The 12,936-nt window shown below is 42.8% G+C and overlaps 1 protein-coding gene across 1 annotated transcript in view; it reads right to left on the reverse strand.

Moving 5' to 3' along the window:
* CRACDL (CRACD like) overlaps nucleotides 1-12,936 on the reverse strand; it is a 99,855-nt gene that overhangs the window by 40,896 nt on the left and 46,023 nt on the right. Inside the window, exon 6 of the mRNA XM_007959531.1 lies at nucleotides 11,226-12,861. Coding sequence (XP_007957722.1) covers nucleotides 11,226-12,861 — 1,636 coding nt within the window. The remainder of the gene's footprint in view (nucleotides 1-11,225; nucleotides 12,862-12,936) is intronic.

A 12,936-nucleotide genomic window follows, 5' to 3' on the forward strand; every position in this document is an offset into this window, starting at 1 on the left:
AAGAGCAAGTTTCAGAGTCTCTTCTGACATCCATTTTTGTCTTTTATTTCTTTCTTGTCCTTTCAATGACCTTTTACTTTCTTCATGTATTATGTCCTGTTGTCATTCCACAACTCATCTAGTCTTTGGTCACTGCTGTTCAATGTATCAACTTACTTTTCAGGTAGTCTGTAAATTCAGATGGGATATCCTCAAGGTTATATTTTGGCTTTCATGAACTTGTTTCAATTTTCTTCAGCTTCAACTTAAATGTGCTTATGATCAATTGATGGTCTTTCCACAGTTGGCCCCTGTCTTGTTGTGACTGATACCGAGCTTCTCCATAGATGTAGTTGATTTGATTCCTGTGTATTCCATCTGGCGAGTTCCACATTGATAGTTGTCATTTATGTTGTTGAAAAAAGGTATCTGTAATGAATAAGTCATTGGTCATGCAAAATCATGCAATCTCATATCTGTTACCATGGCCATATATTCCAACAACTGATGCTTCTTGTTTCCAACTTTTGCATTCCAATTACCAATAATTATTATTGCATCTTGACTGTATGTAAGACCAATTTCAGACTGCAGAAGTTGGAAAAAAATCTTCAATTTCTTCATCTTTGGCTTTAGTGGTTGATGTGTAAATTTGAATTATAGTATTAACTGGTTTACCTTGTAGGTATATGGATATTTCCTATCACTGATTGCACTGTATTTCATGATAGATCTTGAAATGTTATTTTTGATGATGAATGTGATGCCATTTCTCTTCAATTGGTCATTCCCAGCATAGTAAACCATATGATTGTTCAATTCAAAATGGCTAATACAAATCTGTTTCAACTTACTAATGCCTAGGATTCTTTGCTTTGAGACAAGATCCATTTGACATCAGCAATGATATCCCTCATTCAATGTCCTCTTCTGAATCCAGTTTGCATTTCTGGAAGTTCTCTGTCAATATGATGCTGCAACTGTTTTTTAATTATCTTCAGTAAGATTTTACTTGTGTGCGATATTAATGATATTGTTTGATAATTTCCACATTCTGTGGGATCACCTTTCTTTGAAATGAGTATAAATATAGATTTCTTCCAGTCAGTTGGCCAGGTAGCTGTCTTTCAAATCTCCTGGCATAGCTGAGTAAGTGTCTCCAGTATGGCATCCATTTGTTGAAACATCTCAAAGCAAAGAATACTAGAAAGATGTTTACTTGTGTTTTATTGACTACGCAAAAGCATTCAATTGTGTGGATCATAACAAATTGTGGATAACATTGAGAAGAATGGGAATTCCAGAACACTTAATTGTACTCACAAGGGACCTATACATAGACCAGGAGGCTGTCATTTGAAGAGAACAAGGGGACACTGCATGGTTTAAAATCAAGAAGTGAGTGCATCAGGGTTGTATCCTTTCACCATATTTATTCAATCTGTATGCTGAGCAAATAATCCAAGAAGCTAGACTACATGAAGAACAATGTGGCATCAGGATTGGAAGAAGAATCATTAACAACCTATGATACGCTGATGACACAACTTTGCTTGCTGAAAGTGAGGATGACTTAAAACACTGCAGAAGATTAAAGATTAGAGTCTGCAGTATGGATTATACCTCAATATAAAGAAAACAAAAATCCTCACAACTGGACAAATAAGCAGCATCAAGATAAATGGAGAAAAGATTGAAGTTGTCAAAGACCTCATATTACTTGGTTCTACAATCAACGTTTAGCCAATGGAAGCAATAGTCAGGATATCAGACGACATATGACACTGGGCAAACTGGCTGCAAAAGACCTCTTTCAGGTGCTGAAGAGCAAAGATGTCTCCTTGAGGACTGAGGTGTGCCTGACACAAGCCATGGTATTTTCAGTTGCCTCATAGGCATATAAAAGCTGGACAATGAATAAGAAAGACTGAAGAAGAGTAGATGTTTTTGAGTTCTGGTACTGGTGAAGAATGCTGAAATTACCATGGACTGCTAAAAGAACTAACAAATCTGTCCTGGAAAAAGTGCAGCTGGAATGATCCTTGGAAGCAAGAATGGCCAGACTTCATCTCACCTACTTTGGTCATGTTGTAAGGCAAGACCATTCCCTGGATGTCATGCTTGGTAAAGTGGAAGGTCAACAAAAGAGGGGAAAGCCCTCAACATGGATTGACACAGTGGCTACAACAATAGGTTAAGTTATAGCAGGGATCATGGAGCTGGCACAAGATCGCACAATGTTTTGTTCTGCTGTACATAGGGTTGCTATGAGTTGGAGATGACTCAATGGCACCTAACAACAATACCTAGGATACTGACAGTTATGCTTTCCATTTAATTTTTGAAAACTCCAATTTTCCTAGATTCATAGTTTGCACATTTCATGTTCTGATTATTAACTGATGTTTGCAGGTGTTTCTTCTCATTTTGAGCCATGCCACATCAGCAAATGAAGGCCCAGAAAGCTTCACTCCATTCATGTTATTAAGGTTGACTCTACTTCGAAGAGGCATCTCTTTCCCAGTAGTATTCTGAATGCCTTTTGACTTAAGGGGCTCCTCTTCTGGCACTGGATCAGACAATGTTTCACTGCCATTCATAAGGTTTTCAGTGGCCAATTCTTCCAGAAATGGACTGTCACATCCTCCTTCCTAGTCTGATTTAGTCTAGAAGCTCTGCTGAAACTTGTCCACTATTGGTAGCCCTGCTGGTATTTCAAATATTGGTGGCACAGTTTCTGGCATCATGACAATTTGCAAGTCAACAAAGTACATATCTTCAAGTTCACTGACTACTCTGTCACCTCTATTCTGCTAATTCGTTCCTCCAGTGAATTCTTTATTTCCATTATTGTATTTTCCAGCTCTAAATATTTTGTTAAGGACTTTGCATCTATGTTAATGAGAGAAATTGGTTTGTATTTTTATTGTCTGTATTATCTTTTAGTTATATCAGTTTTCTTGTATTTGTAAGCTCTGTTGTTAAATGCATACATATTTAAGATTGTTACGCATTCTTAGTGAACTGAGAATGTTTTTATTTTACCTTCATTACTGAAGGATACTTTCACTGGATAGAAATTCTGGGTTGACAGTTGTTGTCTTTCAGCAATTTGAAAAATGCTGTTATATCATTCTTGCTTCAGAAACACATATAAGTGTGGTCCCATTGTCTTGTGGCTATCATGGTTTCAGATTAGAAATCTGCAGTCACTCAAATTTTTGTTCCCTTATTTGTAACATGTCCTTTATTCTGTGGCTGCTTTCAAGACTTTTTGTTTTTCATTTTATGAAGTTTGATGTATAATTGTGTGGACTTTGTGGGAATGACTGAGGTTCTTGGTTCCATAAATTTATGCCTTTCAGAAATTTGGGGAATTTTCAGTCATTATTTCTTCCAACAGTTGTCTGTACCAATCTCCTCCTCTCCTTCTCTAGGACTCCCATGACAAAACTGTTAGACCTTTTTATATTGTTTCTCTGGTTCCTGAAACTCTGTTCTTCATGTTTTTAAATCTTTTTTTTTTTCTGTGTGCTCAAGTTAGATATATACCATTAACCTATCTTCAAGTTCACTGACTCCTCTGTCATCTCCAGTCTGTTAATTAGTCCCTCTAGTCTTGTTCTCTTTTTAAATTTCTGTTACTATGCTTTTTCAGGTTTAAAGTTTCCTTTTTATAGCTTCTATTTATTTACAGAGAATTTCTATCTTTCCATTCATCTTAAGAGTGTTCACTCTTACTTCTTGGAACATGGTTATTATATTTGCTTAAATCCTTTAGGTAATAATTCAAACATTTGGGCCATCTCATGATTAGTGATTGCAGATTGCCTTATTTTTTGAAGATTTTTTACGTTTTCCTTGTTCTTTGCAGCTTGAATAATTGTGGTTTACTAGACATTTTGAATATTATATTAAGAGATCCAGTCCTGTTAACATCCTCAAAAGTTTTTGCTATACCGATTCTAGTCAGTTTCACACACATGCAGCCCAGAGATGAGCTCAGGACCTCATACATATATGTAAGGATCTCTTTCTCAGCTCTCTACTTTCTATGATCCTCTTCATACTCTTTGGTTATCAGGGGTCCCCATCTGGGTTCTTTGGCTATAAAACCAGGGCTTAACCTTTGTGTTGTCATGCATTCTCATGAGTGGGACCATCTTGTGGACACAGTGGCAAATGAAAATAGCCTGTAGTGATACTGCCCCCCTCCCTGCCACTGACAGCAATGCTATAGTGGGAGTATAGCTTCACTAGTAGATGTCTCCTGGGATAATGTCAACAGAGCTCTGCCCCATAGGTTGCTTTAGGGAGAGAAGAATGCCTTCTTTGCTGATGCTTACCTGGAATAGGGCTAGGAGGGTTAAAAGAGCTCCTCTCTGCAAGATCCTGCCACCGCTCTTGGAGGAGGTGTGAAACGGGCTCTTCATTCATTGTGCTTTTCTTTAACAGGGCTTGAAAAGTCAAAAGAATTCTCCACAAGGGACACTGCTGCCACTACCACTAGGGCAGGAGGTTCTACTCTGTTGCTGGTGTTTATCTGGAATATAGTTGAGAAAATAAAAAAAAGCTCCATTCTGCAGAGATGCCAGCACCACTAGAATGCTGCTTTGTTGCTGGCACTTACCTGGACTAGGGCCAGGAGTATCAAAAAGCTTTGTCCTGCAGAGCTGCTAGTGGTACTGTTGGCAGGGAAAGGATTGTTGTTTTGTTGTTAATGTCTGTTACAGAAGGACCACAGAGGTTTAAAAGAGCTTGACCTGCAAAGGTTGTTGGTACTGCCAGTGGCAGAGCAGGGGGATTCTGCTTCATTGCTAGCACTTACTACCATGTCATCTGTAGGGTCCTGATCTCCCTACCAAGTCCACTAGCTCTTACACCTTTCAGAGTGCTCTGATACTCACATTATGTATTTTGTCCCAGGTTTTTAATTGTAATCAGTGGGAGAAATTGAGTGATGTGTGTTTACTGAAGCTTGGTCAGAAATGCAAGTCCCACTTCATGTAATTTTTAAAGCACTGTGAAGTTTTACACTCATTTTTTGTCTTTTCATGTATTTTCCATGGGGGGGGGCAGTTACTGAGAAGGATAATTATAGCACTAAGAGTGAGAGAAGTATAGATAAACTCAATTTTGAATGCTGAGATATCATGGTAAGGATGGTTATCAGACAGTTAGTTAGTTGCTATGTCAGAGGGAGTTAAGGGAAGAGAGAACTTCAGGAAACAGGTAAGAATCCATAATGTGTCCTTGTGGCAACAGACCAAAGAGAGGTTGCTACACTGGGAGGCAAACAAGGATAAGATGACACACTGGTTTAAGGAGCACAGGAAAGTCAGGGAAATAGAAGCCAAAAGTATTGAACACTTCGCCCATGAAGGGACTAAAGGTAAGGTTAAGCGTATGGGGAAAAAAAGGCAGATATGAACAAAGTTGTTTTTCTTTAATAATTCAAGAGCTATGAATATAGGATAGGTATGCATCTTTTAACTTCTGTTCTGGCAACATTCGACTGCATATACGTCCATGGTCTCTCTCTCTCACACACACACACACACACACATATGTAAAAAACAAACAAACAAACAACCAAACTCACTGCTGTCAAGTCAATTAGACTTATAGTGACCCCTCCTTGGGTTTCTGAAGTGGCATCTCTACAGAAGTAGATCGCCCAGTCTTCCTTCTGAGGAGTGGCTGGTAGGTTTGAACTGCCAGCCTTCTGGTTAGCAATCAAATGCCTTAGGCACTATACCACCAGTTGTTGTTGTTGTTATGTGCCGTTGAGTCAGCACTGACTCATAGCGACCCCTCCTTGGGTTTCCGAGGCAGTATCACTACAGAAGTAGGATTGCCCAACCTTACTTACTTCCGAGGAGTGGCTGGTGAGTTTGAACCGCCAGCCTTCTGAATACCACCAGAGCACATATATATATATATATATATATAGCGCATATATATGTGTGTGTGTGTGTGTGTGTATTTTAAAGGGAAAGTGCTTTCCTTTTGTTTATTATTTTTCCCTAATGGTTTTAGAGATCCCGAACCCAGACTCTTTTAGCAGTGGACCACAGGTAGGATACAGGCAGGTGAGGCAGAGGGCATGGATCTGGGTGTGGCCTCTTGGGCTTTTGTCTGGTAGGCATCCATTCCTCCACCCTCCACCAGTAACTCCAGCAGCAGAAGCAAAAGCAACAGCAACAGCAGCAATGAGGACATCTGGAAGTGGGTTTCAATATGGTGTTCGCACAACATCCAAATCACATAATGTCCTATTTCATGGAATGTACTGTGGACACTAAGTGATGCACAGCTGCATACCTTTAGTGTGATACCAGGAACAAAAAACAAAAACAAAAATAAGCCACTTGTATTCTATTCAAATGATCTTGAATATACTTGCAGTAACTGGGTCATTAGAGAAGGGTGACAGTCTCTTTGAGTTCACTTTCTCTAGGAAATGTCCAAAGACAGGATCAGCATCCAGCTTCTATCTGCGTCCTCAGTATGATAAGTTCCTTCTAGGAAAGACCTTCAAGCTTTTCCTATCTTTTGTGGCCAGCTGAGTGTCGTGCATATGGCAAGAGTACCTTAACTGTTTGTTGAAAAAGTGACGTGAATGAATGAGTACTGGAGTCTAGAAAAAGAAGGTCAGAGACGTGGGTATGTCACTGCGTCAGCAGCTGGTGTGGCGGGAAACTCTGAATGGATGCTGATGATGGTTATGAAATCAGGCCCCCAGATGAGAATGGCGATTTGTCCAGCTATCTCCCAAAAGGGTGTAGTGGATAAAGCAGTTGACTGCTAACTGGAAGATCAGCGGTTCAAACCCACCAGCTGCTCCATGGAAGGAAAACAGGGTGATCTACTTCCTTAAAGATTTAGAGCCTTGGAAATCCAAAGGGGGTTGCTACAAGTCGGAAATGACTTGATGGCAGTGAGTTTGGTTTCTGATTTTTGGTATCTCCCGACATATCCAATACAGAATTATAACTACGTAAGAAATAAATTATACACAAACATATTCATACACAAGAAAAAAAGACTAAAAACAGGCTAAAGGGATAATCTAGAAAATGGACTTATAAGTGAGTACTTTTTTATTCTGTATTTTATAATTATTCCACAAAATATCTTCTAAGTCTTTTGTTTTAATTCTAATCCTGTGCTCAGTAAATTCCTTCCTGATCTCTAATATAGACACTGGAATAGATTTACCCAATAGGAGGATGTGGCATGCACAAATGAATAAGGCTAATAACCCTGGGCCATTTACCTCCCATGGTGAAATAACAAATTGTAGACAAGGTGTACAAATAGCCCTCCTATGTGTTGACCACCAGCATAGTGCTGGGCTTTGCAGTAACCACTCCAAGTGGCTCCTGTGAGGCCCGGTTACCGGCAAGCTGGATTTGCCTGTTCATTATTAACATCCCCCCGCCCCTTCTAAAGGGTTTCTCCATTCCTTCGAAGAAGAGATGGCATGTGGAGGAGAGGAGGAAGAATAAACAGGAATGCTGGGACAAAGCAGACTGAGTCCCTGAGGCAGAACTGTGCACCCATCTGGGACACGTCAATAATCTAACTTTATGGATTGCACCTGTGGAAGAGGGATGGCGGTACCTGTCACCATAAGATAATACATAGCAGTAATTAGGCCTTTCTGGAAAACTGAGTAACACTGTTATTAATATTTTTATTATCTGTTTCATACAAATTAAATCACCTCCAGCTGCTATAATTGGGGAGCAATGAGGATAGTGGCAGTAGAAGTAATAATAATGTATTAAACCCTCAACAGATCTCGTCTCTGAGAAAAGTGCAGGAGCTGCCCTCACTGCTGGGGTCTGCAAACCTGAACCCTGAGATTCTGCTCTGGTCCACAGGAGGCAGACCCCTGTACCTCAAAGTCTAAGGTGGATGGAAGCAGCAGCCACAGCCTGTCCTGCCTTTTGTCCCTCAAATACCACCTACCCTGGGAGGTCAGTTCCCAACAGAATGTGGTTTATTTCCTCTCCTCTTCTATTTGCATTCAAATAAAGATCACTACCCAAGTAAGCTAGATTCTTTCAGTGTGGAATATACCCAAACGGCCTTTATTTCTGTTTAGAAAATGATAATAAACAGAGATGGATGAGCTATTTCTCTTCTGCTTTTTAAGCAAGGCATAACAAATACTGTTTTGCATTGTTTTAAAATCAAAGAAAAGATACCATATCTTTAACTACAGACCACTCTAGGCATTTCATAGTGAATAAAGCCTGGCAACTTAGGCTGAGGAAGTCATAAATAATTAATGTGTTAAGTATTGCCCTTTTAAGTCTCTTTTCCAGCTCTCAGTCCAAGCCAGACTATCCTTGGAGAGACATTTTCAATTTTGGGCCATGAAGGTGGATGGGTGCTGATGTCAGGGTTTTATCTGCACACAACCACCCCTCCCTTCCTTGCTGTTTCAATGGCTTTTTGAATGGCTCTACAGTAGGTTCAATAACCATTCTGGAAATGTGCAGAGTACCGCATCAGCTACATCTCCAACCGCTCCCAAAGCTCCCTTACTGATTATGGTAATGCAGCGGCAGCACTGGCAGCAGAACATCACCACTGAGCCACTGGGACCCTGAATCATGACAGTCGCACGTGTGAGCTCTTTGCGGGCATTTTCTGGAGCTGCCTGCAACCACCTGCTCTGTTAGGTGTCACCTTAGGCACACAAAGCATTTTTTTTTTACACTGCACTGTTACTAACTTCCTAATAGTGCCTAAGGCACTTGACTACTAACCAGAAGACTGGCGGTTCAAATCCACCACCACTCCTCAGAAGGAAGGTTGGGCAATCTACTGCCATAGTGATACTGCCTCGGAAACCCAAGGAGGGGTCACTATGAGTCGGGTCCAACTTGACGGCACATGACTACAACAACAACAAGAGAGAGACAGAAAAGATTTGCATTTCTTTGAATTTGTTATTGCACTATTCTGTGTGAGCTAATCTTCTCTCCTGCCTTAGTCCTTAGTTTTCCTTTTGAGGGTGCAAAGCTCCCAAAGAGAGCACCAAATAAAATCAAACTCACTGCCATCGAGTCGATTCGACTCCTAGTGATCCCTTCTTGGGTTTCCGAGGTGGTATCTCTATGGAAGTAGATTGCCTGATCTTCCTTCCAAGGGGAGTGGCTGATGAGTTTGAACCACCACTCTTCTAGTTTATTTCCTCTCTGCCCCACAATGCTGTATTTAAGTGCAGTCCTGGATTTACAGCAGCCACTTAAAATATCCTGAATTTTTTTTTTTTTTTTTAATGAAAGTCACCACAGAAAATTTCTCTCTAGGGCCCTCATCCCCACACATGACTCATCTGTGCACTTTCATTTGCTAGCACACTGGCTTCTATTAAAAGAAACCGGCAATGAAAGATTCTTTAGATTCCTGCAAAATACCCATAACCAACAGAGTTCTAATTTCATTTGAAATACTACAAAAAGGGACAAATGTCAAAGACATCTAAAGGTCACCTATTCTGTCTCTGATCATTCTATTTTCATTATTTATTATTTTTTTCCTGCTCACTTTAAAAGACAGCTTTGTGAAGATTTTTATGCGCTGTTCCAATCTTAACACAATCTCTCCTTTGGGACAGGGTGTTAACTTCCACTCTCTGCAGTGGGGGGAGTGTGTATGTTACATTTTACAAAGACCGGCGACTCCAATATAAGGGATGCTTTCCACGTGAGACAGGGCCACATAAGCCTGATGATTAAATGGGAGGAAATTCTTCCTTGGGGAAAAAGGAAGAGCCAGGCTCATTTTCAAAGATGTTTTATTTATAACCAAGAAGTGGCTTAGGCTCTGGGAGAACTTGCATCCAAGGAGGACGTACAACCTGGGGTTCTGGGCTTTGCTGAGGTTCTGATGTAAAAAGTAGAAGCAGCATTCCAGTCGCCCACTGGGAGTCCTATCTCTTCTCAGGGAACTTACTACAAAACGGGTTTTGACATTTTCCTTGTTATGTTATGTCTACACACCTGGCTTCTCTGCACTTGCACAAAACCCAGTATATCTCTATTTCCCCTTCTCTGTCCTCCATAACAGGATGGCAGGTTCTAGTAGAAAGAATTTTGACTTTTTTCTTCCAATTCCCTTGCAACAAGGTTTTTACTGAAGTATATATATATATGTGGTGTAGTAAATTACTTAGTGTGGCTTTTCTACCCATAAGTCTTTGTAAACTCCAAGGTGGGATTTTCTATGAGCCACTGAGGAGCTCCTGATTGCTGAAGGTGTCCACCTGGAGTATTTCTGTTGGGAGTGGCACAAAACAATGTTCTGGGAGGTGCCCACTCTCTCTCAGGTGCTTAGAGTTCTGATGCTATGATTGGCTAGTTTGACCACCCTGCCGGGCTCAAAAGGAGGCCTCCTAGAGGCAGAACTCTCTCTGATTGCTGGTTGAGGAACACGTGCTGCTGAAAGAGACACGGGCTCCTGAGACACGCGTTGCTGGGAAAGAGATGCAAGAGACACGCATTGCTAAGTGAGACACCGAGGGACCAGCACTGCTGGGAAAGAGACTGTGAGAGACTGTTGGCTGAGGGACGGTGGGCTGGGAGAGAGACTGAGCATTTTTTTCCGGAACTTGAATTGTAGCCTGTGGTGCTTCCCTAATAAATCCCATAATCTGTAAACTCTGTGTGGCCACTGCAGCGAATTATCGAACCCAGGAGAGAGGTGGTGGGTGCTTTGGGAGGAACAGTTGGAGAAAGGGCTGAGAGAGGCAGCATGTCTGGCCTGGCAGGAATAGGCCTTGGGTTACTGCTGGTAATCCTGTAATCCTGTCTTCCTCTTGTTGGATTAGAGGAGGTCAGAACATGTGGCCTCCTTGCCGTTTTAGCTATATATATATATATATATGTATGTATATACACTTCGTGGAAGTCTATCAAGATAGTTCACAGGTCTCTGGGAGGTTCAAATAGTTTGTGCACAGCTGCTAATCTAAAGGTTAGTGGTCTGAAACCACACAGTGGTTCCACAGAAGAAAGGCCTGATGCTTTGCTTCCATTAAGACTACACCGAAGGAAACCCTAGGGAGCAGTTACACTCTGTAATACACGGAGTTGCCATGAGTCAGAAGTGACTGATGGCAGCAAGTTTTAATAAGATCTTCCACCTAATGTCAGTTTCCCCATTGTGTTACCCCTTCCCAAACCATCACAAAAAGCCAACCCATGGCACAGGCTTGGCACTCTTACCGGCTGCTCTGTGTGGTGACTTTTTCTCCACCATCTTACTCTCCTTCTTAGAGTCCTGGGGTGTTATGATTTTCTCCAGCTCTCCTGGGCTCACCTGAGAGGGTGTGGGAGGATGTGGGAGGGTTAGGGTCTGCAGAAGAGGCTTTCTGGGCAGGGGCGGTTTGGAGTTAAGCTGCTCCGATGACCGGGCCTTTACTTTCCCTTGGTCGTTCAGGGATCGGGCCCCTCGAGCACTGGCGGCCATCCCAATTTGACATTTTTCCTCTTTGGGGAGCAAAGTCAGTGCTCCTTTTTCTAACCTGACCTCAGCACTGTGTCTTTTTACTCCTTTTAGTTCTGAAGAACCATCTCTGTATTTGAAAGAGAGAGAGGTGGACCGGAGCTTAATGGGAAAGGGATTTCTGTCCTCACAGGTGGGAAGCTCCTGAGTGGCTGGGCAGGGGTCTCTCGTGGCTGGCAGGGTGGCTGCATCTTGAGCGCTTACAGCCTGATTGGCAACTCGGTCCCCAGAGTCCTGAGATTCACAGTCTACTGGGGTCTTTGGCTTTTGAGGGTCCAGTTGCATGTTCTGTGGCTCAGGAAGCACCTGGAAGTCATCGAGTGCTGCCTCACTCCTCCAGGCCAGGCTACTCTTCAGAAGGGGCAGCTGGACATTAGAGGGACCCCCAGGGCCAGGCTGTTCCAGCAGGCGGACGCTGCTTGTGCGTGGTCGGGCCCTGCATGAGGACACAGAGAACTTCTTCACACTCGCCAGCTCACTGCCTCCTCTCTCTATTTTCCACTCCGGAGTTGCCTTTACAGTTCCCTCTTGTGTTGATTCTGCATGGGCAGCATTGGAGAGCTCAGAGGGAGAAGGCTCTTTGTCCAGGGAACAGGGAGTGAGCTCCCCCAGAGGTGACTCAGAGGCAGAAGGTGTCAGGGATATGCTGTGGCTCATGCTCATTGACAAAGCCTTGTGCTTCAAGCAACTCTTGGGGCGCTGTGGGCTTGGGACAGGAACTGCAGAAGATTCTTTCCCTACTCCCTCAGGATTGGGCACATCCAGGGTTAGTTCCACTTCTTTCTGGACACTCTGATCTGGTCCATCTGGATTGGACGATGTCTCCAAGGTGGTGGCGGTGACAGTCTCAGGAGGTACCGTGTCCTCCTCAGGGATGCAGACAGATAAATGACTTTCGTTGTCACCAGAAGCACAAATCACCTTATCAACTGTGACCACAACCGGAGAACATATGCCTGTGATGGAAAGCTCCTCCCTCTGGCTTTCACTGTCAGGAGCAGGGTGTGGAGAGCCTTCTGGTGGAGACAGGGACTCCAAGCAGAGGGCTGGGCCTGACTCAGGCTCAGTGACCTCTGGGGTGGTTGGGCAGCTTGAGGGGTCATCCCCAGGTGAGGTGCCCTCTTCCATGCTGGCACTGAGTGCAGGGCTGTGCTGCAGGCGTGCCCGTCTTGCATGGGGCCCCCAGGGTTGCAGCATGGTGGCTGACTCCCCTGGCTCAGGGCCCCTGTCTGGACCCAAATCCTGCTGCCCAGAACTGGTGTTCTCTTCTGTGCTAACTTTGGGCAATGGTTTCTCATCATATTCTTCCTCCTCTGGGGTGCATGTCAGATCGCTCAGGGATTCTGACTGTGCTCGCTACAAGAAATAAAAAGGACAAAAGAACCATCAACATTACATTGGATTTTAGGAAGCCCATGGCTTCCTCATTTT

Source organism: Orycteropus afer, unplaced genomic scaffold, assembly GCF_000298275.1.
Source record: "Orycteropus afer afer isolate SDZICR_OR568_19922 unplaced genomic scaffold, OryAfe1.0 scaffold00017, whole genome shotgun sequence".
Lineage (NCBI taxonomy): Eukaryota > Metazoa > Chordata > Mammalia > Tubulidentata > Orycteropodidae > Orycteropus > Orycteropus afer.